A 25,767-nucleotide genomic window follows, 5' to 3' on the forward strand; every position below is an offset into this window, starting at 1 on the left:
TCCTGCTTTTTGATCAGTGACACTTAGCATCTTATACAGTTCTCAGGACAAGATAACACCTGTTAAATGTTTATGAATGAGTTGGTTGGAGCATCTTCCTGAGCAAAGTAAATAAATGTGTGTTTATGAATGAATGGGTTCTGTAAGGTGGTTGTCAAGGATTGGTGCTGTGATGAAGAAATACAATTATGTGCCCTGGCCGGTTGGCTCAGCGGTAGAGCGTCGGCCTGGCATGCAGGGGACCCAGGTTCGATTCCCGGCACATAGGAGAAGCGCCCATTTGCTTCTCCACCCCCCCCTTTCCTCTCTGTCTCTCTCTTCCCCTCCCACAGCCAAGACTCCATTGGAGCAAAGATGGCCCGGGAGCTGGGGATGGCTCCTTGGCCTCTGCCTCAGGCACTAGAGTGGCTCTGGTCGTGGTAGAGCGGCCCCCGGAGGGGCAGAGCATCACCCCCTGGTGGGCAGAGCCTCGCCCCTGGTGGGCGTGCCGGGTGGATCCCGGTCGGTCGCATGCGGGAGTCTGTCTGACTGTCTCTCCCCGTTTCCAGCTTCAGAAAAATACCAAATAAATAAATAAATAAATAAATAAATACAGTTATGAGCTGAGTGAGGTTCAGTCATACATCAGAGAGTTCATCTGAAATGAAATTATAATCTCGGATTAAAATTATAAAGAAGACCTTTGGGTCTTCTTTTGTGGTCTGTGTAATCATATGCACAATATAAATCTTTCTATGTAGCATTTCATCCTACAACCTCCATTTAAAGAGAAAATACTATTCAAGAGAAGTAAATGGTCTTTGGAAGTTGCTTTTCAGACTAAATCAGTTGAGTGCTTTCCGACACAAACTTCAATCCAGAAGTAGTAAATCCTTCCTTGAGAAAGTGGTTTGTTTTAAATTTGGGAATTAAAAAAGGGATTTAAAAGAAGAATGTTTCTGTTTAGCGAACTGTGTTTTTAATAGTGCACGGACGATAATCAGGTTTCAGTAAATGTTTAATTGAATCCATAGTGCCATTCTGGGTACAGATAAGTGGAAAAACATCCTGTGTCCATAGACTGGAAGACAGTATTGTTAAGATGTCAATACCACTGAAAGCAGTTTACAAATTCAGTGCAATTTCAATCATAGTTCAATGGTATTTCTTGCAGAAATAGAAAAACTCATTTTAAAATTCATGTGGAACCTCAGGAGATCCCCAACTAACCAAAACAATCTTGAAAAAGAACAAAGTTGACTGATTCACACTTCCTGATTTCAAAACTTACTACAAAGCTACAGTAGTCAAAACAGTATATACTTTTATGTCAATTATATTTTAATAAAAAATAAACCAGTATGATAGTGGCATAAAGACTGACATATTGACCAATGGAATAGAACAGAGACCCCAGAAGTGAACTTTTGCCTGTATGGTCAAATGATTTTCAACAAGGGTGCTAAGACCATTTAATGAGGAAAGAAACAGTCTTTTCAATAAATGGTGCTGGGGAAACTAGATATTATCATGCAAAAGAATGAAGTTGAACCCTTACCTTATATCATATGCAAAAATTAATTCAAAATGGATCAAAGACCTAAATGTAAGGGATAAAACTCTAGAAGAAAATTTAGGAGAAGAGTTTTATGACATTGGATTTGGCATAATTTCTTGGATATGAAACAAAAACTCAGGCAACAATAGAAAAAATAAATTGGACTTCATCACAATTAAAAATGTGTGCATCAGAGGTCACAATCAACGGAGTGAAAAGGCAACCTAAAGAACAGGAGAAAATCTTCTCAAATCATGTATCTGATAAGGGGTTAAATTAATATCCAGACTATATGAAAGAACTGAAGCTCAACAGCAGCAAAAAACAAGCAACCTAGCTGAATATCGGCAAAGGACTTGAAGAGTCATGTCTCCAAAGAGGGACCATGAGCCCTTGAAATCACCAATGTGCCCTTGAAAACATGCTTCAAGTCACTGGTAATTAGGGAAATACAAATCAGAATCACAATGAGAACCACTTCACACTCATTAGAACAGCTATTATAAAACCAGAGAAGTGTTGACAAGGAGGTGGAGAAATTGGAATCCTTGTGCAACGCTGGTGGGAATGTAAAATGGTGCAGCTGCTATGGGAAACAATACAGCAGTGTCTTAAATTTAAGCATAGAATTACCATATGATCCAGCAATTCTGCTTCTGGGTAGGGACTCAAATAGATATTTGTGCATCAGTGTTTATAGCAGCATTATTCACTATAGCCGAAAGGTGGAAACAACTGAAATGTCTACGGATAGAGGAATAAACAAAATGCAGTACATACTGTACATGCAATGGAAATTTATTTAGTCTTAAGAGTGAATGAAATTCTGATGTGTGCTACAACCTGAATGAACCTTTAAAGACAGCACAGTGGGTGAAATAAGCCAGACATAATAGGACAGATACTACTACAAGATACCTAGAACAGTCAGCTTCAGAGAGACAAGGTAGAAGGGTGGCTGCCAGGGGATGGGGGAGGGGGAATAAATAGGAAGTTACAAGATACAGGGTTTCAATCAGGGATAATGAAAAAATTCTGGAGAAGGGTAGTAGTGATACACAGCAGTGTGAATATACTGAAGCCACTGAATTGCACACTTAAAAATAGCTAACTGGTAAATTTTGTGTTTTGAATATTTTACCATTATATAAAAATGCAAGGAAAGAACCCGTTTTCTTCACTTTTTCTTTGTAACATTTATATATAAGTATTTTAAAAATATAATGGGCTTTTATATGTATGTATACACACGAGTATATATGCACCTACATGCATACATAATTCCGAGTATGTAATATGTATGTATGGGACACCTTTTCACTGCAGCTGTTGCTGCAGATTCTGTCGCAGACTGGTAGCAAAGTTGGTGGATTTGCACTGGGTCCTCAGACAGCACCATAATGTATAGAATGTTTAGGGATTTTCAAGTCTCTTAAGATTTTGAAATGAAAAAGCTCTCTTAACTTCAGTTATATTTGTAATTTTCATTGTGAATACTTTGTCTCAAAAAAAAAAAAGGTTAAAAAGGATTTTAGGTTACTTAGTTAAGTATCCTAGCTGGCTGTTCTTGTTCTTAGAGATCATTGGTTTACAGATTCACATTCTTCCTCCCTTCAAGTCTGTAGTAAGTGCTATTTGAACGTTGTGCTGGGCACCGTTTAGTTCTAGGGAGACAGGTGAACAGGATGAAGCGCCAGCCCTCACAGCACAGGGACAGGAGGGCAGTAACGTGCAAACTAGTGAATAAGAAGTTGAGATGATAGCAAGTACTATGAAGAAAATAAAATAGTGGAGGGATGGAGAATGACTTGATGGGTGGCGATTTTTAACTAGAGTAGTCAGGGGAGGCCTGTGTGAGGAAGTGACATTTGAGTGAGACCTGAATGATGAGAAGAACCAGTATAATATTTAATCATGCTTGGCTTCCTATGATTTAATTGAAATACATCCTAGCTTTTTTTTTTTTTTATGATAAAGACAGAGTGGGAGGGACAGATAGAGACAGACAGGAAGGGAAAGAAATGAAAGCATCAGTTATTCATTGCAGCACCTTCATTGTTCATTGATTGTCTTGGGTGGGGGGGGGGGGGATACAGCAAAGCAAGTGACCTCTTGCTCAAGCCAGCGACCTTGGGTTCAAGCCAACACTTGGGCTCAAGCTAGCAACTATGGGTTCATGTCTATGATCCCATGCTCAAGCCAGCGACCTCACGCTGAAGCTGGTGAACCCGCGCTCAAGCTGGCGACCTCGGAGTTTCAAACCTGGGTCCTCTGACCAGAAAGAAGACATACTTCTACACTGGAATAAATTACACAATCAGCATTTGTCCTTCAGCACCTGGGATATGCTGGACCTGAGTGAGTGTGTGAATGGATGAACAGTGAGAGAGAATTTAACAAGGCAGACCTGGATGGAGAAAAAAGTAGATCTTCAGGTTACTGCCGGTCACAGAGCACATAGGCAAGGCCAAGAAGAATATTTGTTTTGATCTTTGTGCATAACTGACCTCCATGAAGAAGAATCCAGTCTTGCTGCTCCATATTTTCCTTATGTGCTTTAATAATTCCATATTGGCCACTTCCATTTGCTTTAAGTGGCTTTTCATTCTCCTTTGCTAGCCTGACGCCCTGAATACATGCAGAGCAAAGCACTTTCAAGGCCCTCATCGAACAGTCGGTTTTAAGAAATAGAAAAAAAATGTAAAATTAATAACATTAAAAGCCACTGAAGTGAAAACTTTTTTCAATATGTAGAATTTGAATATAACTACCATAAAAAAGAAATTTCCTCTTCCTTAACTCAGGTTCCAACTTCATAACAGCGTAACACAGTCCTCCTTGTCATAACAGAGAAGCAGTTTTCTTTGCTTCAAAGGGTCAGAGGTCATACGCCAAGTTCTGAAGGGTCCTGGGGAGATAGACATTGATCTAATTAATTGGTGGTGCGCTTTGTCACCCACTTTGCCGGTCTCCTGGGATGGCACATCTCCTAGGTGACTGCTCCAGGCCTGCGATGCCTCTGAATCACTAAAGGACCACTAGGAAGGCAGATTCTCATTTTCTGTTGGCAACCCCCATAGCAGCTGCTGTCTACTTCATATTATGGCATGCATACACCTCCTGTCTGTTGACTCCACATCATACAGAAAAGCCGCTGGGTTTTTTTGTGACCACAGAATGGCAAGTGGACTATTGCGAAAGCTCTACCCTGTTTTCTGCTTAGTACAGTATTAGTACTCTCAACTTGTGTTAAGTAGTCACTCCTTCTAACCTCAACAGTAACCCAATGAATTGGGTACTTTATTGTCCTCATTAGCAGCTAAAACTATAGGCACAGCTTACCCATGTTGCACAGCTGTGTGAGAGAGCCAGGAGTCACTCAGTTGGACAGCCTAGCTCAGATGGACAGAGTTCTGTTACTTGAGAAAAGAAGTGGCTGGTAGAAGCCTTAAGACCTTCCTGAGGTTTTTCTTTTGTGGTCTCATGTTTGAAGAAGTGAATGTTTTGTTACTGGATACTGAAAGGAGTATTTTGTCCATGCTAATGGCCAAAGAGCAGAGAGCTTCCGGTTCTCAGGAATGGATAGTGTCCTCTCACGACCCTCTCAGATGTGGAGGAGGGGTTAGTATGTTCATCAACGCAAGTACTCTGTCCCCAAAGTCACAGAGAATACCACCATGTTGATGACACTATCTCTGGGCCATCGGAGCATCTGCAGGCTGGCACACACCATTCTGAGGCTGGGCGTGAAGTTCACCCTGAGCCTGGACTTCCTGCTCTTTCCCACCCCATGGACAGGGAGAACAAGAAAGAGGAGTGAAGAGTCAAGCGGACATCCTGGAGAGTGGGGACACGGATCTCCCGTGCAGCTGGCGTGGATATACGGTACTGACCATGACAACGGCAGTCTGGGTACTGGCAACAGCAGCCTGGGCAACTGAAACTGTTTCCTTTTCCTGGGGAAATGTACATGGTTTTCAGAGGAAGAACTCACTTCTGTGGTTTTCTTACCTCTGATATCTTAGATCAGCAATTTTCAACCCGTGTGCCACGGTTTGAGTGTTATTGATTGAGTGCGGTACCTTTATATCTTGAAAAAAAGAAGAGAGAGAACGAGAGGAGACTCTTCAGTAGACACCCTGGCTGCTGCCTAGTCAGCTTAACTATCATATTAATGATAGTTAAGACACACTGGTGTGCCGCAGAACGTTTAAAATACGCATACCTGACTGTGGCGTCTGGGGCACTGACCTCTTTCCCCTAAGGTTGCCAAATAAATAACAGCAGCCAGCATAACTCTAGCCATCCAGTGTGAGTGAATCAAAATTATACCTCTTTCATTTTTTTATTTTTGGTCATATCGGCAAAAAATATCTTTTGGTTTGCCTGAGAATTTTAGTAATTAGTTTATGTGTGCCATGAGATGAAAAAGGTTGGAAATCACTGTCTTAGATCAAAACTATATGTTTGAGTCTCAGTGCCATCTTGAATCTTTGGATAATTGCCCGCCTGTGCTCTGACTGCCTCTTCAAGATGCCCACCAACCAGCTCTGCAGGGTGGTGAGCTCACAGGTGGAGCTCGAGGCAGAATTCTCTGCTTCCCACCTTTTGTCTGCTCTGCCCAGTTCTGTTTATCTGCTCTTTCCTCCAGGGGGCTTTGTAATAGGCTCCTCTGTCTTTGCTCTTTTCTTTTCCTTAGACAACCAAAACAACCTTTAGGCTAAAAAAAAGAAACTATTGCTTCTGCTGGGGGACGATCAAGAGCTGGGATCTCATTAGAAGTTCTCACAGTTCTGGTTTAAAGATTGTGCTTCTCTTATCAGTTGTCCCCGACTTTCCTGTTTACCCTTGGGTTGCGGGTGGGCAACAGGGTTTGAGTGTTATTGATTGAGTGCGCTACCTTTATGTCTTGAAAGAAAAAAAGAGAGAGAGAACGAGAGGAGACTCTTCAGTAGACACCCTGGCTGCTGCCTAATCAGCTTAACTATCATATTAATGTGATTGGGTGGTGGCTGTGGTTGCAGATCTCATCCTCACGGGGCTGGCTGGGTTTTCCAGGTGTTGTGAGACTAGCAGTTGGCCACCAAACTGCTTGAAAATGGCTTCTGTGTTGTGCACACATCTTCTGTACAATCACAATCATAAATCTTTCCCAATTTAGCCACAGGAAAAAAGAGAGGTGCTTTTATAACTACAATTACTACTAGTAATTGAAGATGGAAAACAGTAGCTGACCAAAGCCACCTTACTGTGCTCCCAGCTAGATGCGTGGCTCTGGCCTCCACAGGCCCCAGTGCTCCCTGTCTTTGCAGGCAGTGTGACCACCTCACCCCACCCCTTCTCTTGTTTTCCCTTCTACTTTTGTAAAAATTGATTTTAGAGAGAGGAAGGGAGAGAGAAAATAAAACATCTTTGTCGTTCACTTATTTATGCATTCATTGGTTGATTCTTATATGTGTCCTGACTGGGGATTGAACCCACACCTTGGCATATCAGGATGACGCTCTTAAGCAACTACCTGGTCAGGGCCCCCTTCTACTTTTTAAAATAATTTGGCAAAACTTGCCTACAGTGAAATATACATAGCTTAGTATGCAATTTGGTGCATTTTTGACAGTATCTTCTCATATAACTAACACTCCAATTGGGAATATTTTGATCCCTACCCTAATCCCAATATATAGTTTGCTCCCATCAAAAATGATTTATCGGCTCTGGCTGGTTGGCTCAGTGGTAGAGCATCGGCCTGGCATGCAGGAGTCCCGGGTTCGATTCCTGACCAGGGCACACAGGAGAAGCACCCATCTGCTTCTCCACCCCTCCCCCTCTCCTTCCTCTCTGTCTCTCTCTTCCCCTCCCGCAGCCAAGGCTCCATTGGAGCAAAGTTGGCCCGGGCGCTGAGGATGGCTCTGTGGCCTTTGCCTCAGGTGCTAGAATGGCTCTGGTTGCAACAGAGCAACGCCCCAGATGGGCAGAGCATCACCCCCTGGTGGGCATGCCAGGTGGATCCCGGTTGGGCGCATGCGGGAGTCTGTCTGACTGCCTCCCCATTACCAACATCAGAAAAATACAAAAAAAAAAAAAAATGATTTATCACTAACACCTTTTTGTAGATGGTATAAGGAATATTTCAGATCTGGGGGGAAAATCATAGTCGTTTAAGAATTCATTTTCCAGTAAGGCAGAGTATATGTTTATAAATATGGTGACTATTAAAACAGAAATCAGTACTGAATGGGTAGTATTACATGTATTTTTTGAATTTTAATTCTATTTCATGCTTCTTTCTGATCTGGAAAGGGGTTGAAGGCGTATACATGCTACAGACCACAGGTTATAGAAGGGTTTTAAATTGTGGTGTGTTCCGCCTGACCTGTGGTGGCGCAGTGGATAAAAGCATCGACCTGGAATATTGAGGTCGCTGGTTCGAAACCCTGGGCTTTCCCTGTCAAGGCACATATGGGAGTTGAAGCTTCCTGCTCCTCCCCTCCTCTCTCTCTCTCTCTCTCTTTCTCTCTCTCTCTCCCCCTCTCCCCCCCCCCCTCTAAGATGAATAAATAAAAATAATTTTTTAAAAAGATTTATAAATTGTGGTGTGTTCCGCTCCCCTCTGGCACTTCTGGATTTAGGTCCAGAACTTTTACAAGTGCTCAGGTTCTATCAAAGTCCCATTATTTAATCCACCTGCCTAGGATTGTGTACTTTTTCTCTGACCAGGGATGTCTGCCCCTCTGGCTATTTAGTTAGCAGTGACCCCTAGGACACCCATCAGCACTGGAGACTGCCTCTAACACCCATGAGCCTGCAGCCTCTGGATGCTGGAGAGATAGATGGATGTTTCTGTCTGTCTACAGAAAGGCATAGAATGTGAAAAACCTCTTGCCTTAGGATGTCAAAGATAATTTCACTTCTGAGTACAGGGAAGCATCGCTTCTTCTCCGCAGTGAAATTATACCTCTTAATGTGGAGGAATCGGTGGGCGCCTCAGGGTTTTTTAGTCCAAGGCAAAAAGTACAGCAAAATTGTTTTCATGGCTTGCTCCTCAGTGAAATGGATAACTTCACATTCTCTGCTTTGAGATAGTATTTCCAGAAAGGTCACTTAGATGCTATCCTCATCTGTTACTCCTTGAAAGCTATCTTCCCATAAGACCTTTCCACTTTTCTCCTTTAATAATTTTAGTACGCCTCTTGCCCAGCTACAAAGTGCTCTTCTTAAATTCTCAAGAAAGCTGTAGGTTACATGAGTTCCTTGCACATTTTAGAATGTAAGTTATTTGTTGTCATTTTTACTGCTTCTACTCTATATTTTGTGGAAAACTTATTTACATAATAAGAAAGGCCTTAGGGATTATTTTGGAGGGGGGGCTGAATTATTTGTCTTATTCCTTTAGATGTACTGCCACAGGGGTTTAGAGTGGAGGGAAGAGAGAGAATAAGAGGGGGAAAGCAGAAAGCATCAACTCATAGGAGTTGCTTCCTGTATGTGCCTTGACCAGGCAAGCTCAGGGTTTTGAACCAGCGACCTCAGCATTCTGGGTTGACGCTTTATCCACTGAGCCACCACAGGTCAGCCCCCCCCCTCTCTCTATATATACATATACATATATATATACACATATATATACATATACATATATATATAATATATGTGATGTGATAGTGGGGAGACAGAGAGACAGACTCCCGAAAGTACCCCGTCCAGGATCCACCCAGCCAGCCTCCTATGGGGGGATGCTCTGCCCATCTGGGGCATTGCTTCCACAACTGAGCTATTTTAGCACCTGAACCGAGGCTGTAGTGTCATACTCAGCACCCAGGGCCAACTTGCTTGAATGGCCATGGCTGTGGATGGGGTGGAGGGGAAGAGAGAAGAGGGAGGGGGAGGGGTAGAGAAGCAGATGGTCACTTCCTGTGTGCCCTGACCAGGAAGTGAACCCGGGATTTTCACACACTGGTCCGACACTCTACCACTGAGCCAACCTGCCAGGGCCTAACCTCCATTATCTTTTTTTTTTTTTTTTTTTTTTTTACAGTGACAGAGAGAGTCAGAGAGAGGAATAGACAGGGACAGACAGACAGGAACGGAGAGATGAGAAGCATCAATCATTAGTTTTTCGTTGCGTTGTAACACCTTAGTTGTTCATTGATTGCTTTCTCCTATGTGCCTTGACCGCGGGCCTTCAGCAGACCGAGTAACCCCTTGCTTGAGCCAGCGCCCTTGGGCTCAAGCTGGTGAGCTTTTTTTGCTCAAACCAGATGAGCCCGAGCTCAAGCTGGTGACCTCGGGGTCTCGAACCTGGGTCTTCCGCATCCCAGTCCGACGCTTTACCCACTGTGCCACCGCCTGGTCAGGCCACTATCTTAATTAGAAGTAAATGTGCACCCTGACCAGGTAGCTCAGTTGGTTGGAGCATTGTCTCTATGTGCCAAAGTTGCAGGATCAATCCTCAGTCAGGACACACACAAGAGTCAACCAATGAATGTATAAATAAGTGGGACAACAAATTGATGTTTCTCTCTCTAAAATCAATAAATAATTTTTTAAAAAATAAATGTGCAACCATCACTTAACAGGATATTATAAATTTTTTTATTTAGAAAAATTTTTTTATTGATTGATTTTTTTAGAGAGAAAGGAAGGGAGAGAGAGACAGAGAAAAAAAATGACTGATTTATTGTTCCACTTATTTGTGCCATCACTGGCTGATTCTTGTATGTGTCCTGACCAGGGATCAAACCTGCAACCTAGTCGTGTCGGGATGTCACTCGAACCAACTGAGCTACCTGGCCAGGGCCAGATCATACTAATTTTTTTATCATTAGAGAACTCAGAAACTTATAAATGTGAATTATTTCTAAAGTAATTCTAAGGAGACAAATAATTTGGTTTCTGAATTGCATTATGTTTGTCACAAGTTATTTGTCACAGGTAATCTTCAGTCTGTGTTTATGGATTCTTTCTTTTTTATAGCAAGCAAAGCAAGGGTTTATTGGCCGTGCAGGAATAGGAGAGCCGGAGCAGGCAGCTCACTCGTGAGAACGAGTGCCCATGTTTATGGATTTTGTCCTCACTTCCTGTCTGTAGTCCTCCAAATCCCTTTTGCGCTCCTGCCCGGTTGCTGGGGACAACCTCGGGAATCTCTGTGTTGACATCTGTAGGTTCATAGAAGGGCAGAGCTTCCAGCTAAGGGCTCTTACCTTATTCCTCACATAGGAAATAGCAGTAGTTTTGCTTCCACATTAATTTTTCATGCTTTCTACAGCACCTCACAGCTAGAAGTCCCACATTTCCTACACCATATTTATGCTGCACCAAGGGGAAAATGGATGTGAAGGAGCGGGAAAGAACTAACAGAACTTAAAAAAGCATGCTAATCAACTCTTGCACGGCTTCTTTTTTAATAAGTCTTTTTTTTATAAACTCATTAATTTTAATGGGGTGACATCAATAAATCAGGGTATATATGTTCAAAGAAAACATGTCCAGGTTATCTTGTCGATCAGTTATGTTGCATACCCATTTTAATAAGTCTTAATTGGTTCACGGGTATTGGAATTGAGAGGAGAGAGACCCATATAATAACCCTTTGCTGTCATCTGCATGTTACATTCAGTTACAATGTATTTCTGGAGTGCTACAAGAACTTGTTTTGAAAGGAAAAAGAAAGATGTGATTATCAAGTAGCTGTTTAGTTTGCAAGATAACTTGTGTTATTGTCACTATGAAAAATTCGTTGTGGGAAATTAGGAATAAATACATGGTCCTTTTACCCTGGGAAAGGAGAATTGTTTTATGTGCAGAATTACAAAATACTGATATTTCATAAACCATGCTTAATTAGTTCTTCCTTAGTCTTTTTTATTATGTTCAGTGTTGGAGTTTCTTAAATAGCTCATGTGAGAATTTTAATATTTAGTATTCAAAATATGTTGAAAGTAAGCATCTACCAAGAATTAAATGGAATTTCGAAAAAGTGATAAAAAGCCAGCTAGCTATCTTTGAAAAGGAGGCTGAGCAACCTTTGCAAAGTGCCTAGAAGTATGAATAATTATTAGTATTTACATGTTTATATTTATTTTTAGAAATTACATGGTATTTTAAAATCCTTACTATCTCTATAAAGTTATTTTTTTATATTACTTTTAATATGTAGAAGTAATATAGTAAATAATAGGATGGATCTTACAGCTTACCTCCTTTGTAGTCATTGAAAATCCAGCCCTTAGCACAAGATCTGGCATGCAGTTGGTTGCTTAATATATATTTTTAAATGAATGAACAAAAATTAAAATACAATTTTTAGGATAAATTACATTTTTTAAAAAAATGAGGTATATTTGTACATCAGGAAAATAAGTATTTGTACACAAATCATTTTTATTTTGTCCAATTGGAGATATGTTGCAGTAGTATGTATTATAAATGTTCAAATTAAGAGAGGTTAATAAGTGAGGTAATATATGACTATCAACAGGCAGTGGGAAGATTTCACATAGATCAAAACCAAAGCTAATTTATATTGGGTTACCATTAGGAAACCTAAGGAGTATTTCTAAAGATATTGAAAATGTTCTTAGGTCTCTATTGCTATATTTATTAAACCATTGCATAAAGGTGACCAGTAAAGCCTGACCAGGCAGTGGCGCAGTAGGTAGAGCATTGGCCTGGGACACAAAAACCCAGGTTCTATCCGAGGACACTGGCTTGAGCCCTCCAGTCAAGGCACATATGGGAAAGTAATCAATGAACAACTAAGGTGCCACAGGAGGAATTGATGCTTCTCACCTCTCTCCCTTCCTCTCTTGTCTATCCCTCTCTCTGTCTCTCTCTCTCTCAAAAAAAAAAAAAAGTGACCAGTAAAGAAAATTAATGTTGTTATTCTTCTGGTAATTGAAGTTAGATTTTTCATTATCCTAATTCATTAACAAATGAGGGAAGAACTTTTTTCTTAGCCTCATAGAATGACTTGAATGCCACTCTCCTTTCCTGCTGTATTCAGTCTCAGAATACTTAGGACATGTATGATATAATTTTACTTCTACCAAAAAAAAAAAAAAAAAAAAAAAAGAATGCTATTTTTGTGGAATTGCATACTTTTAAGTGAAACTTGAGAAAAAGTCAGTTGTTTTTCCATCGTAAAGGAAGAACAGAGGCCGTAGGGTGTGAGGCATCCAGAAAGAAGGTGCTGAGTGCACATTAGCATCTTCCATAGAAATTTCATGTGGAGCCTGACCTGTGGTGGCGCAGTGGATAAAGCGTCGACCTGGAAATGCTGAGGTCGCTGGTTCAAAACCCTGGGCTTGCCTGGTCAAGGCACATATGGGAGTTGATGCTTCCAGCTCCTCCTCCCTTTCTCTCTCTCCCTCTCTCTCTCTCTCTCTCTCTCTCCCCCTCTCTCTCTCCTCACTAAAATGAATAAATAAATTTTTTTTAAAAAATTAAAAAAAAAAAAAAGAACTCAGCTCTCTGACTGCAGCTTTAAAAAAAGAAAGAAATTTCATGCGGAGGGGGGAAGAGAAAAAGGAAAGTATCACTTGAAACAAAGGCAAAAATGAGAAAATGAGCATAGAAAATGTGAGACAAACAGATAAAATAAGATGGTAATCACAACAGTGGACTAATTCCTCCTATTAGAAGATAGTAATCGCCAAACTGGATATATTGCCAAACTCGGGCACACACACGCATTCTTTTTATGAGGTTTATCTAAAATATAAGGATGCATGGAGTTTAGATATGGAAATTGAGGTCCATGTAACATCTAACCAAAAGAAAGCTACAGCAGCTGTATTAATACCAGACAAAAACAGACTTAAGGCAGAGGCATTCCTGAGATAAAGAGGACCGCTACCTAATGACTACAGGAGTAATTCACCAGGAAGAGAAAGCAATTCTGCACTTCTGTGCACACAGTGATATAACATGACTTCATAAAGTATATGAAGCAAAAATGACCAAATTATAAGGGAAAATAAATTCATCTAAGAGTAGGAGATTTTAATAGACTTCTCTTGGTAATAAATAGTTCAAATAGACCCCCCCCCCAAAAAAAAATCAGTATATAGACCTTTTAAAGAGCACAAGCTTAAATTACTGCACGTTTACAAAACTGTACCTAACACGTGCAGAAACATTTTTTTCAAGCACATATAGAAGATTTAAGAATAATGATGACATTGAACCAAAAGCAAATCTCAAAAATGTTGAAGGATTGGCATCACTATGGATAAGTGATAAGAAATAAAATTTCCCCCAAAAATGAAATTATATATCATAGTGAAAATAAATTAGGCATATAAAAGATAACAAAACAAAAACTCCTGTCTACTTGGAATTTAAGAAACATCTAAACAATTCATGAGACAAGGAAGGAATCTAATGGAAATTAGAAAGTATTTAGAATCAAATGATAATGAAAATAGTGTATATCAAAACTTGTGGGTGGGGGAGGCTGTCCAGGTGGCTCTGTGGATAAAGCTTAGACCCAGCACACCAGAGGTTGCGGGTTCAACCCCCACTTAGGGCACATGCGAGAAGCAAACAGTGAATACACAACTAAGTGGAACAATGAGCTGATGCTTCTCTCTTTCTTCCTCTCTCTGGCTCTCTCTCTCTCTGCCTCAAATCAATGAGAAAAAAAACAACTTGTGGGGACAGCTAAAATAATATTTAGGCCCTGGCCGGTTGGCTCAGCGGTAGAGCGTCGGCCTAGCGTGCAGAGGACCCGGGTTCGATTCCCGGCCAGGGCACACAGGAGAAGCGCCCATTTGCTTCTTCACCCCTCCGCCGCGCCTTCCTCTCTGTCTCTCTCTTCCCCTTCTGCAGCCAAGGCTCCATTGGAGCAAAGATGGCCTGGGCGCTGGGGATGGCTCCTTGGCCTCTGCTCCAGGCGCTAGAGTGGCTCTGGTCACAACATGGCGACACCCAGGATGGGCAGAGCATCGCCCCCTGGTGAGCAGAGCGTCGCCGCATGGTGGGTGTGCCGGGTGGATCCCGGTCGGGCGCATGCGGGAGTCTGACTGTCTCTCCCTGTTTCCAGCTTCAGAAAAATGCAAAAAAAAATAAATAATAATAATAATAATATTTAGAAATGTATATTCTTTAAACCTTTATATTAAAAAGAAAAAAAGCTGGAATAACAATAGACTAAGCGTCCATCTTGAGACAGAAAAAGAAAAAGCCTGAAAGAATAAAGGCAAGAGCAGAAATTAATGAGATAGAAAATAAATATACATAGAGCCAGTAATGTCTAAAAACGATTCCCAGAGGAGAAAGTTGTATCTCTACTTATTTGGGTCTTTAATTTCTCTCAACTGTGTTTTTTTTTTTAAGATTTTTATTTTTTTTAATTTTTTTTTACAGGGAGAGAGAGAGATAGATAGGAACAGACAGGCAGGAACGAAGAGATGAGAAGCATCAATCATTAGTTCCTCGTTGCAACACCTTAGTTGTTCATTGATTGCTTTCTCATATGTGCCTTGAGTGCGGGCCTTCAGCAGACCGAGTAACCCCTTGCTGGAGCCAGCGACCTTGGGTCCAAGCTGGTGAGCCTTTTGCTCAAGCCAGATGAGCCCACGCTCAAGCTGGTGACCTCAGGGTCTCGAACCTGGGTCCTCCGCATCCCAGTCTGACGCTCTATCCACTGCGCCACCGCCTGGTCAGGCTCAACTGTGTTTTATAGTTTTCAGTGCACAGGGGGAAGGATAATCATTTCAGCAATTGGTGCTGGAACAAAGGGAAAAATGAACTTTGACCCTTGTCTCACATCATCTATAAAAATTAACTAGAAGTGGGTCATAAACCTAAATGTATGTAAGAGCTAAGCTATGAAACATATGGAAGAAAACATGGGAGAAAATCTAAGTGACGTAGGGTATGGTGGAGATTAAAATATGACACAAAAAGCACAAGGTATTTTTAAAAAACCAACAAAGTAGATTTCATCAAAATATAAATAAAAACCTTTTGGTTTTCAAAAGACGCTGTTTCAAAATGGAAAGGGGAGGCAAGGACAGTATTTGTGAAACATAGATCTGACAAAGTACTTATATCTAGAATGCATAAAAGTGCTATTACAACTTAGTAAGACAGCCCAAGTTAAAAATGGGAAGACGCCCTGGCCCAGTGGCTCTGTGGATAGAGCATTGTCCCAGTGTGCTGAGGTGGCGGGTTCAATCCCCAGTTAGGGCACATACAAGAAGCAAGCAAGGAGTAACAACTAAATGGAACAACTGAGTGGAACAGTGAGTTGATGCTTCTCTCTCTTTCTCTCCCTCTCCCTTGCTTTCTAAAATCAATGGGAAAAATAATTTTTTTAATGGGAAATGATTTGAACAGACACTTGACCCAAAAAGTTATAAAGAGGGCAAATAAGCCTATGAGAATATGCTCAATGTCAGTAGTTATTAGGGAAATGTGAATTAAAACTACAGTGAGATAATACTGCACACTCAGTAGAATGGCTAAAATTAGACTGACCATACCAAGTGTTGGTGAGAATGTGGGTAGCTGGAACTCTCGTACACTGTTGGTGGAAATGTAAAATGTACAACCACTGTGGAAAGCAGTTGAGTGGTTTCTGAAAAGTTGATCATATACACCTGTCATACAGTTCAGCCATTCCTCTCTTAGGTATCTACCCAAAAGAAGTAAAATCATATCCACACAAAACCTGTACATGAATGTTCACAGCAGCTTTATTTGTAATGGTTCAAAACTAGAAACAACCCAAATGTTCATCAGCAGGTAAAGGGATCAACACCACACAGAGTGTCAGGTTTGTCTACCTGACAATAAAAGGGATAAAAAAAAAAAAAAGAAAAAAAAAAAAGAACATAGGCCCTGGCCGGTTGGCTCAGTGGTGGAGCGTCAGCCTGGCATGCAGAGGTCCTGGGTTCGATTCCCGGCCAGGGCACACAGGAGAAGCGCCCATCTGCTTCTCCACCCCTCCCCCTCTCCTTCCTCTCTGCTTCTCTCTTCCCCTCCCGCAGCTGGGCTCCATTGGAGCGGGGATGGCCAGGGCGCTGGGGATGGCTCCTTGGCCTCTGCCCCAGGCGCGCTGGAGTGGCTCTGGTCGCGACAGGGCAACGCCCCGGAGGGGCAGCGCATCACCCCCTGGTGGGCAGAGCAGCACCCCCTGATGGGCGTGCCGGGTGGATCCCGGTTGGGCGCATGCGGGAGTCTGTCTGACTGTCTCTCCCCGTTTCCAGCTTCGGAAGGATACAAAAAAAAAAAAAAGAACATAGTAACATGGATGAATTGCAGACCCCCTCCCCTGCAGAATCAGTAGTTGATGTTGTTTAGTTGGGCATGTTTGTGTCTTTTTTATAATACTTTATAGTTAATTTGTAATACTTTACATTTATTTTATAATTTGAATCTATACAGCCTGACCAGGTGGTGGCGCAGTGGATAGAGCATCAGACTGGGATGTGGAGGACCCAGGTTCGAGACCCCAAGGTCACCAGCTTGAGCATGGGCTCATCTGGCTTGAGCAAAGCTCACCAGCTTGGACCCAAGGTCACTGGCTTGAGCAAGGGATCACTCGGTCTGCTGTAGTACCCTGGTCAAGGCACATATGAGAAAGCAATCAATGAACAACTTAGACAGGGATTGGGAACCTTTTTGGCTGAGAGAGCCATGAACGCCACATATTTTAAAATGTAATTCCATGAGAGCCATACAATATGTTTAACACTAAATACAAGTAAATGTGTGCATTTTATGTAAGACCAGCACTTTTAAAGTACAATAAGTCTCTGAATTCTTTTTAATAACATTGTTATGCTGTTGCTAACCAATGATGAATAAAGTACTTCTTACCATTAATGCGACTTCTGGTGCTGCATGTTTTGCTGATGGCTTTGTAGTCTGGTTGATACGTGGTGAGGTTAAACTTCATGCAGACGTTGAGACTTCTGTCCGTTATACGCGATCGTAGGTTGGTCTTAACATTCTTTATATGTGAGAAAGACTGCTCACATGCATATGTAGAGCCAAACATTGTCAGTACAGCAATACTCATATGCTGCAGTGTGTGGTATCTGACAGGAAGCATGTTCCAAGTTTTGACAATCAGCTGGTCCGCGGGTTGAAGTTTTTTCATTTCTCCTCACTTGTGTTTGCTCGCCAACTCTGCTTGCTGTCGTGCAAGTCTTTACAAATCTTCATTCAGTGACTTGAACTTATTCACCTACATGTCTGAGGGCTTCAGGTCAGCAGCTTGTAGCGCAAAATCTCTGACGGAGACACCGGGGATTAACTCAGGTCAGCGCTGTCCACTGCACATTTGTGTGGATGGGTAACGAACTTAAAAAGACGAGTGCACTCACAAAATTCTCCAAAGTGCGCTTTGAATGACTGCAGGAGATTAGATATGAAGCCGCTAGCTGCTGGAGATCAAGATGTTGAGCAGGGTCACTTGCTGTGCATGCATCTTTAAACTCTCCCAGTTTTTCAAAGTGTAGTAAACGACCTGTTTCAATGTCGGCGATGAAGAGTTCCAGCTTGTTTTCAAATGCAAACACTGCTTGTTGAAGGGATAAGACTGTATTTCCAACGCCTTTCATTTTCACATTGAGCTGGTTCAGATGTTCAGTCATGTCCACGAGATAGTAGAACTTCAGGAGTATTAGCTAACTCAGGATGCTCGGCGTTTTTCATTTCAAGAAAAGTCTGGATTTCGCTCAGACAAGCCACAAAATGGCTGAGCACCTTCCCTCTTGACAACCAACGCACATTGCTGTGCAGAAGCAGACCAGGATAATTATTCCCAACTTCATTCAGCAGTGTTTTAAACTGGCGATCATTTAAAGCTCGGGCAACAATAAAGTTGACCACCCGAATGACCAGCGACATCACCTCACCAAGCTGCTCGCCACTCATCTGAGCACAAAGTGCCTCCTGATGTAGGATGCAGTGAAAACTTAGAATGAGTCTCTTTTCATGTTCATGAAGAAGTGCTAGGAATCCTCTGTTTTTCCCCACCATGCACGGAGCACCATCAGTACACACCGAAATAAGTTTATCCATCGGTAGATTTTTTTCTTTAGCGAACTCAGTGAAAGTCTTGAATAAATCCTCCCCTCTTGTTGTCTCTTTCATAGGCAAAACAGCAAGACTTTCCTCATGTAGTGTGTCACCGACAGCATACCTTGCAATCACACTGAACTGGGATAAATGGCTTACATCTGTTGACTCATCCAAAGCGAGAGAAAAGAATGGTGCTGCATTTATGTCCTTCACTTGTGTTGCCTCAATTTGATTTGCCATCATGATGGTACGATCGTGAACAGTTCTTGCCAACAGAGGCATGTCTTTTATTCGTTTGATTATCTTGTCTTTATCAAAAAAGTCGTCAAAAAGTTCATTGGCAACATCAAGCATGAATGTTTTGGCAAACTCCCCATCTGTGAATGGCTTTCTGTTTCTTACAATTGCTAAAGCACCAGCAAAGCTAGCCGAATTCCAGTCACTTTGTTGGGTCCAAACACGGAGTTGCTGCTGACTAGCTTGCACTCTGCACAGTAGCTCTTGACATGCTTTCTTCCTGCTGTCCCCTGCTAGATATTTCAATGCAAATGTAGTATGGCGTGTGTCGAAGTGCTGCTTTATATTTGACCATTTTAACGATGCAATTTTATCATTGCATATTAGACACACTGCAGAACCTGCTCTCTCCACAAAAGCGAATTCCTCTGTCCATTCCTGCTGAAAAGTACGATACTCCTCATCCTTTTTTCTTTTAGCCATCTTCTTCGTCAAAAGGGTTTCTGCAATTAGCTAGCTGACTACTTGATTAAAAGGAGAGAAGTTTACTTCCTGACCTCACAACAACCCATGTATGTTAGGCATTATCCAATAAAAATTTGGTGTTGTACCAAGGACAGCTGTGATTGGCTCCAGCCACCCGCAACCATGAACGTGAGCGGTAGGAAATGGATTGTAATACATGAAAATGTTTTATGTTTTTAACATTGTTATTTATTTTATTAAATATTTGTCTGCGAGCCAGATGCAGCAATCAAAAGAGCCACACCTGGCTCGCGAGCCATAAGTTCCCGACCCCTGAACTAAGGTGTCGCAACGAAAAACTGATGATTGATGCTTCTCATCTCTCTCTGTTCCTGTCTGTCTATCCCTCTCTCTGACTCTGTCTCTGTAAAAAAAAAAAAATTTGAATCTATACAATATTTAATAATTACTTTTAAAATAAGTACAATTGCAGAATTTAGCATATGAATAACAATATACCTGTTCTTGTATACCTGCAGAAAAGCATGTTTTTTTTTCCAGTGGGGGGAAGCAAATTATAATGGATTCTAGCGCACTACTTGTGTTTAATGATTTAAATTTCCTTTTGTTAAAAATTTTTCTATTTTCTTTCTCCTTCCCTTCTCTCTGCCTTGCTGCTCCTCAAATTGTAGGAGAGATTTGAAGCACTTTTCACCATCTATGATGACCAGGTTACGTTTCAGCTGTTTAAAAGCTTTAGAAGAGTCCGAATAAATTTCAGCAAGCCTGAAGCAGCAGCAAGAGCACGAATAGAGCTCCACGAAACAGACTTCAACGGGAAGAAGCTGAAGCTGTACTTTGCACAGGTGCCTCAGAGAGCCCGGGATGCTGTTCTCTAAACTTGGTCCTCTCCATCCAAAAATACCACCCGTTCTCCACTTTCTGTACTCCATCTGAGGTCTTAGACATGAACAATCCCAATCACCAAATTGTGTAAAGATATTTTTTCCTTTATTTTACAGCTATATAAATTTATGTATTAAGTGTATTTGCCTTTCTAACTTGGTTTTGCTTAGACTAATAGTTAAAGGAATTCATTCTTCTGGCAACTTTTCCTAACTGGGATTTCATGAGGGGTTAAAGCCCTAACACCTGAAGAGCGGTGGAGTAACTTTTCTCCTAACATTCAGCCTGGCACTCGTGATGTAACATCCTTGGGAGATTTGAGGAGACATGTGAAATCATTTCTGTGTTCTGTAATTGATCAGACACGCCCCATTGAAAGTGGCTGCCGGCCGAAGGGGTGCCCGGGGAGGTGGCATAGCGCTGGGCCCCGGGCCTCTTAGACTTTGAAATCGCAGCAGATCCTGTGGTTCCCCAGAAGCTGCCGTCCTTATTATTCACTGATGCAACCCGAGAAACCAATTGCTTCTCTGAAGAATTGGTGAGATAAAGACATTAGATCTCTGCTGATGTATTATTATTTTATTTTCAACAAAGTATTTTTTTTTTCTTGGTCTTAGCTTCCAAATTCCAAAGAAAGAAGTTTGGTGTCTCATGCTCTAAATGAAAGCTGTCTGGACATTTTGTGGTGGAGTTGATTGAGATGGAGACTATATAACCTCATCTCTTCTAAAATTAGAATTTATTGCTTACTGTCATTCACTGTGCATTCATCTATTCATCAGTTATTTTCTATTCAGCTGTTATTTATTGAGCGCCTGGTTCGCAGGGGCTCTGTTCTGTGCACTGAGTGTTCAGCGGTGAGCCAGACAGACCCAGACCCCGCCGCTGGCAATGTAGACTGTTAAAGAGAACGTTTTAATTTTCTCCAAAGAGATGTAGCAATGAATGTAAAAATGAACGTGGAAAAAATAGCCTGGTTGCAAACTTTGGGTCTCTCCTCTCCCGCAGGTCCAGATGTCCGGCGAGACAAGGGACAAATCGTACCTCCTGCCGCCGCAGCCAGTCAAACAGTTCCTCATCTCCCCTCCCGCGTCCCCGCCGGTGGGGTGGAAGCAGGGTGAAGATGCAATGCCTGTTATTAATTACGATTTACTCTGTGCTGTTTCCAAATTGGGACCAGGTAACAAATATCTGTCTGTCCTGTTTTCTTCCAAAGAAATTTTTATTTTAAAGACTGTATTCGGCAATTTGTGGTTATAGGATTAAAGGATGTACGTGTTATACTCAGTAAATCTAACTGCATCTGGTACTGATACAAATTCTACTAGTACCTGACAGGCCGTCAGTGAATACTAGTTGCCTTTGCCTTCTCTCCGGCTCGGTCCAAGTATCAGAGAGACAACTTCTCCACTGAATAAGTGTTTCAGGGAATTGATGGTGATACCATATCATCCCTTCCAAATTCTTCCCTTTATTTCTCATTTCCTCTTTCCCTCCCTTTTATTTCTCTCTCTCTCTCTCTCTCATCTCTTTAAAATAATATAAAAAATCGATGCCATTCACTGCAGGTTCAGACTAGTTGTCCACCTAAGACAATGTTATGTCTGTCTATGGGACACAAGAGTCATTTTGTGGGGAAATGACTTTGTTTTGTTTTAAATGTTAGATTTGGATCTTGCAAATCTGAGGTCCTGTAATAAAGAGATTGCTGGTGCTGCCTAGAGTGTCAAAGTGTGTCCCAAGGGAAAACCAAAACCATTCTGAAGTTGAGAGATTCACTTATTCTGTTCACAGAACAGTAATTAGTGTTTTAACTCCCGGACCTCAGCGTTCCTTACCAGCTTATTTTCTGAAATGGCTAAACTTTGTAAGAACCTTAAAGTATCAAAGCTCTAATGTCAAAACAAGATAAAGTACTTGACAGGATTTAAAGATTTATTTTTATTTATTTGAGAGACAGGGAGAGAGAGTCAGAGAGAGGGACAGACAGGAAGGGAGAGAGATGAGAAGCGTCAGTTCTTTGTTGTGGCTCTTTAGTTGTTCATTGATTGCTTTCTCATATGTGCCTTGACCCGGGGGCTCCAGCTAAGCCAGTAACCCCTAGCTCAAGATAGCGTCCTTGGGCTCAAGCCAATGACCTTGGTTTCAAGTCAGCAACCATCTGGTCATGTTTGTGATCCCACGCTCAAGCCAGCAATCTTTGGGTCTCAAACCTGGGTCCTCAGCGCCCCAGGCCGACCCTCTATCTGTGCCACTGCCTGGTCAGGTGGAGTTAAAGGTTTAAACATCAATAATCACCAATTAAAACGTGAGTAGAACAAGAAGTTTCAAGACACAAAACACTTCTTTTTGCTTTTTACCTCTACAGGAGAGAAATACGAACTTCATGCAGGAACTGAGTCAACACCCAGCGTCGTGGTTCACGTCTGTGAAAGTGAAACTGAAGAGGAAGAAGAAACAAAAAACCCCAAACAGAAAATTACCCAGACAAGGCGCCCTGAACCTCCAGCCACAGCGCTGAGCGAGCCCCAGACCTTCGACTGTGCTCTCTGAGGCCTCTGGTTGTGGTGCGTGGGAGCCCCGCCACTGTGGGTGTCAGTCATGGAGATCGTGCGCCTCCTGCTGGTGCTTTGCTGCTAGTGGTGTAGGTGAGGTGAGCAGGGAATGAGCTGTGTATTCACCAAGCCTGCTCTGTGGACATGGCAGTCTAGAGTAGAGGCTGATTTTACCTGTTCCATATTTTAACTGACATTCTGAAAGGCACTTTAAAGGATTAGCCCCAACACGCAGCATTTCTTGACCGTTTTTAAAGAGTAGCGAATGAGGAAAACAGCCTCCTCCAGGAATGTTCCGTTTCCTGATTCTGTGTGGTATGGTGTACCCAAAAACTAAACCTGCGGTCGCCAAGTGCAGTACCATTTTTATGAATTTAAAAGGAGTCTTGCAATTTTAATAATCTACGGTGGGTATTTTTGTACTGGTATGTAGCTTCTAATTAAATCTCTTGGTCAAAGGTTAACTGTTATTCAGTATACCTGAAATTTTTTGCACGAAAAGAAGGCTGAGATATAGAATAATTCCTAGAAAATCATTTATTCTCTAATATATTTTCTCTTTAACTTTGAGGAAGAAATGCCAAATCCACTTTGACTGTCAGAATCCAATGGCACAGATCTATGTGCATGTTCTCTTACTTGGAATTTGAGGAAAATGACACACACACCACTGTCCTCGTGTGTCGTGGCGCCCAGAGAAAGAGCGGCTACTTTGGTAGGGGCCGTGTCGCCAGTGAGCTTGACTGATTATGACTGCGGTGGCTGCTGCAGTCTGCCACCTGTGGCCGCGTTCTGGCCTGTGTAGCATACCGAACTGTCTCAGCCACCCGTTCAGTTTTTCTTTGCTATACACATTTGTGTGTGTCACTTGTAGACTTGAAATTAGAAAAGGTAATGAACAATAAGATTTTTTTGTAGACCATTTTAAAAGTGTCCTAAATGTAAACATTTTTCAGCTGGAAAGAAAAGTCACACATACTCCATTTCTATGAATGGAAGATGGGGGAAGGTCGTTTTGGTAGTCAGACTTTCTTTTTTGGTGAAAATCTTTCACCGTGGCTTACAGTGGGTGCTTTTCCCTAAAATAGAATTGTTTCTCATTTATGTTTCGGAGTAGATAGTTGAACTTCCTAAGTAGAAGCAAGCAACTTTTTAATTCTTTGGGGTCTATTCAGAGTGTAAAGTCCTTTTTATAGAAGAGTCTCTTAACTAAACGCTTTGCTTTTGGCCGGGCGGCTCTGCTGACTCTCCACTCGCACTGCCGTTTTCTTTGTGTGGCAAATGTTGGAGCCCCTGGTAGGCATGCGAAGGGGCCGCACGTAGGAGTTCGGGTGCCTATACCAATGTGGCTGCTACGACAAAGAGAAAAACGCAGAAATGCAGACTGTGATGTCTGTACAAGTTTGGTAACATGTTTTGAGGGCTTATATGTTCTAAGTGTGATAGAATTGATTTCTGAGGACTTAAACCGTATTGTAAAAAAAAAGTTTTGTATGTTTTCCTTGCCCTGGAATACTCTGAGGTGGTAAACTCTTCTATTTGTATATATCTACTACTGCTAAGCCTCAATGTAAATTGAGTTCAAATTTGTGACTCCATAAACAGTTTATTAAATTCAGATCGCCATTTGGCAATTTAGCTGACAGCCACGAAATTCAGCTTTTTACCAGCTTTTAATCTTGTCTGGTTGTGCTAACTTATCATTGCAGAATTCTTGTAAGCCAAGAAATATATGTATTTTCAACAGCTGGCGATTTTTAAAATTTTCTTTTAGATAATATTTACTTGCTGCAATTTCCTAAGTGATCAAAATCCATGTTGTATTTATTATTCGCTTGACTTTCATGTTCTACCTTCCAGTTGAACAATATTGTGTCCTAACGTATAAAACTTTTTAAAAAATCAAGCAGTGCTAATTACCCAAATTTTTTTTATTCTGTTATATTTTGAGAGCATTAAATAAATTGAAGAAAAACTTAAACCAAAAGTAAGTATACATATATAATTATTTAATATATATTAAACTTTTCTGAATGGAGAACATTGATATGTTCATTCTTTCTAGTATATTTCCATAAGATAAACTCTTAAAAGAAAAAGCATTAAATGCCCACTTATTTTTTAATATTGTGAAGCCATCCAGGATCTCAACAGGTTTTCTGGCCTTTTATTGACTATTCTATAACCAGTTCATGTAAACATTTTCCAAGAGTCTCTTTTCTTTTTTACGTTCTTTTTATTAAGTTTCTCTACATCTTTTCTATTTTGAAATTGAGTTATTATTTAGATTTAACTATCATAGTATAGTAGCCATGTTTTCTTCAGAAATCATAACCTCATTTTGGGAATCAAATTATTTAAATAACTGTGAGGGAAGAAAATGAGGCTTTGGGTTAGGAACAGTCATTTGTGAAGGGTACAAAAGCTTCAACAGAACCTGTGTTGCATTAGCTCTTATGTTCTAGGTCCCTGGTCAGCAAACTGCGGCTCGTGAGCCATGTGCGGCTCTTTGGCCCCTTGAGTGTGGCTCTTCCACAAAATACCGCGTGCAGGTGCTACCTCGATAAGGAATGTACCTACCTATATAGTTTAAGTTTAAAAAATTTGGCTCTCAAAAGAAATTTCAATTGTTGTACTGTTGATATTTGGCTCTACTGACTAATGAGTTTGCCGACCACTTCTTTCAACAGACCCATCTATTAAAACCCAAAATAAATCATTTTTAAAAGCCTACTTAAAGTTTAAGAGGCAGAAATGGTGAGAACAGTTCCTTTGAAGAGCTGAAAATCGGTTGGAAACAAACTAGTCTTTTCACGGTCTGCTTCCTCAAAAAGTTTTGTACTAAAACCAATGGATAATTAAAAGCCAAACAAAAACTACTGGGGAGTTTTCAAGTTCAACGTAAAGGTCGATGCAGAACATTGTAGTTTATAGAATGTTTCCATCAAAAAGATCCCAGGGAATTGAAGTTAGGTGTAGCATTTTCATTCTAGGCAATTGTTTTTGTTTCCCTTTCACATTAATTCCATCTTT

General features: G+C 41.3%; 1 protein-coding gene across 3 annotated transcripts in view; it reads left to right on the top strand.

Moving 5' to 3' along the window:
* The window catches only part of RCAN3 (RCAN family member 3), a 38,344-nt gene extending 12,944 nt beyond the window's left edge, over positions 1-25,400 (top strand). Inside the window, exons 1-4 of one of the 3 annotated variants that reach the window (XM_066375455.1) lie at positions 18,706-18,818; positions 19,966-20,139; positions 21,188-21,359; positions 22,548-25,400. In XM_066375455.1, coding sequence (XP_066231552.1) covers positions 18,813-18,818; positions 19,966-20,139; positions 21,188-21,359; positions 22,548-22,732 — 537 coding nt within the window. In that variant the 5' untranslated portion in view covers positions 18,706-18,812 and the 3' untranslated portion in view covers positions 22,733-25,400. Of the gene's footprint in view, positions 1-18,705; positions 18,819-19,965; positions 20,140-21,187; positions 21,360-22,547 lie in introns of those variants that run through there. The other 2 variants (XM_066375453.1, XM_066375454.1) reach the window with 2 other exon arrangements.
* The last annotated feature ends 367 nt before the right edge of the window (positions 25,401-25,767 follow it).

The sequence above is a fragment of the Saccopteryx leptura genome, chromosome 3 (genome assembly GCF_036850995.1).
Source record: "Saccopteryx leptura isolate mSacLep1 chromosome 3, mSacLep1_pri_phased_curated, whole genome shotgun sequence".
In the NCBI taxonomy this organism is placed as follows: domain Eukaryota; kingdom Metazoa; phylum Chordata; class Mammalia; order Chiroptera; family Emballonuridae; genus Saccopteryx; species Saccopteryx leptura.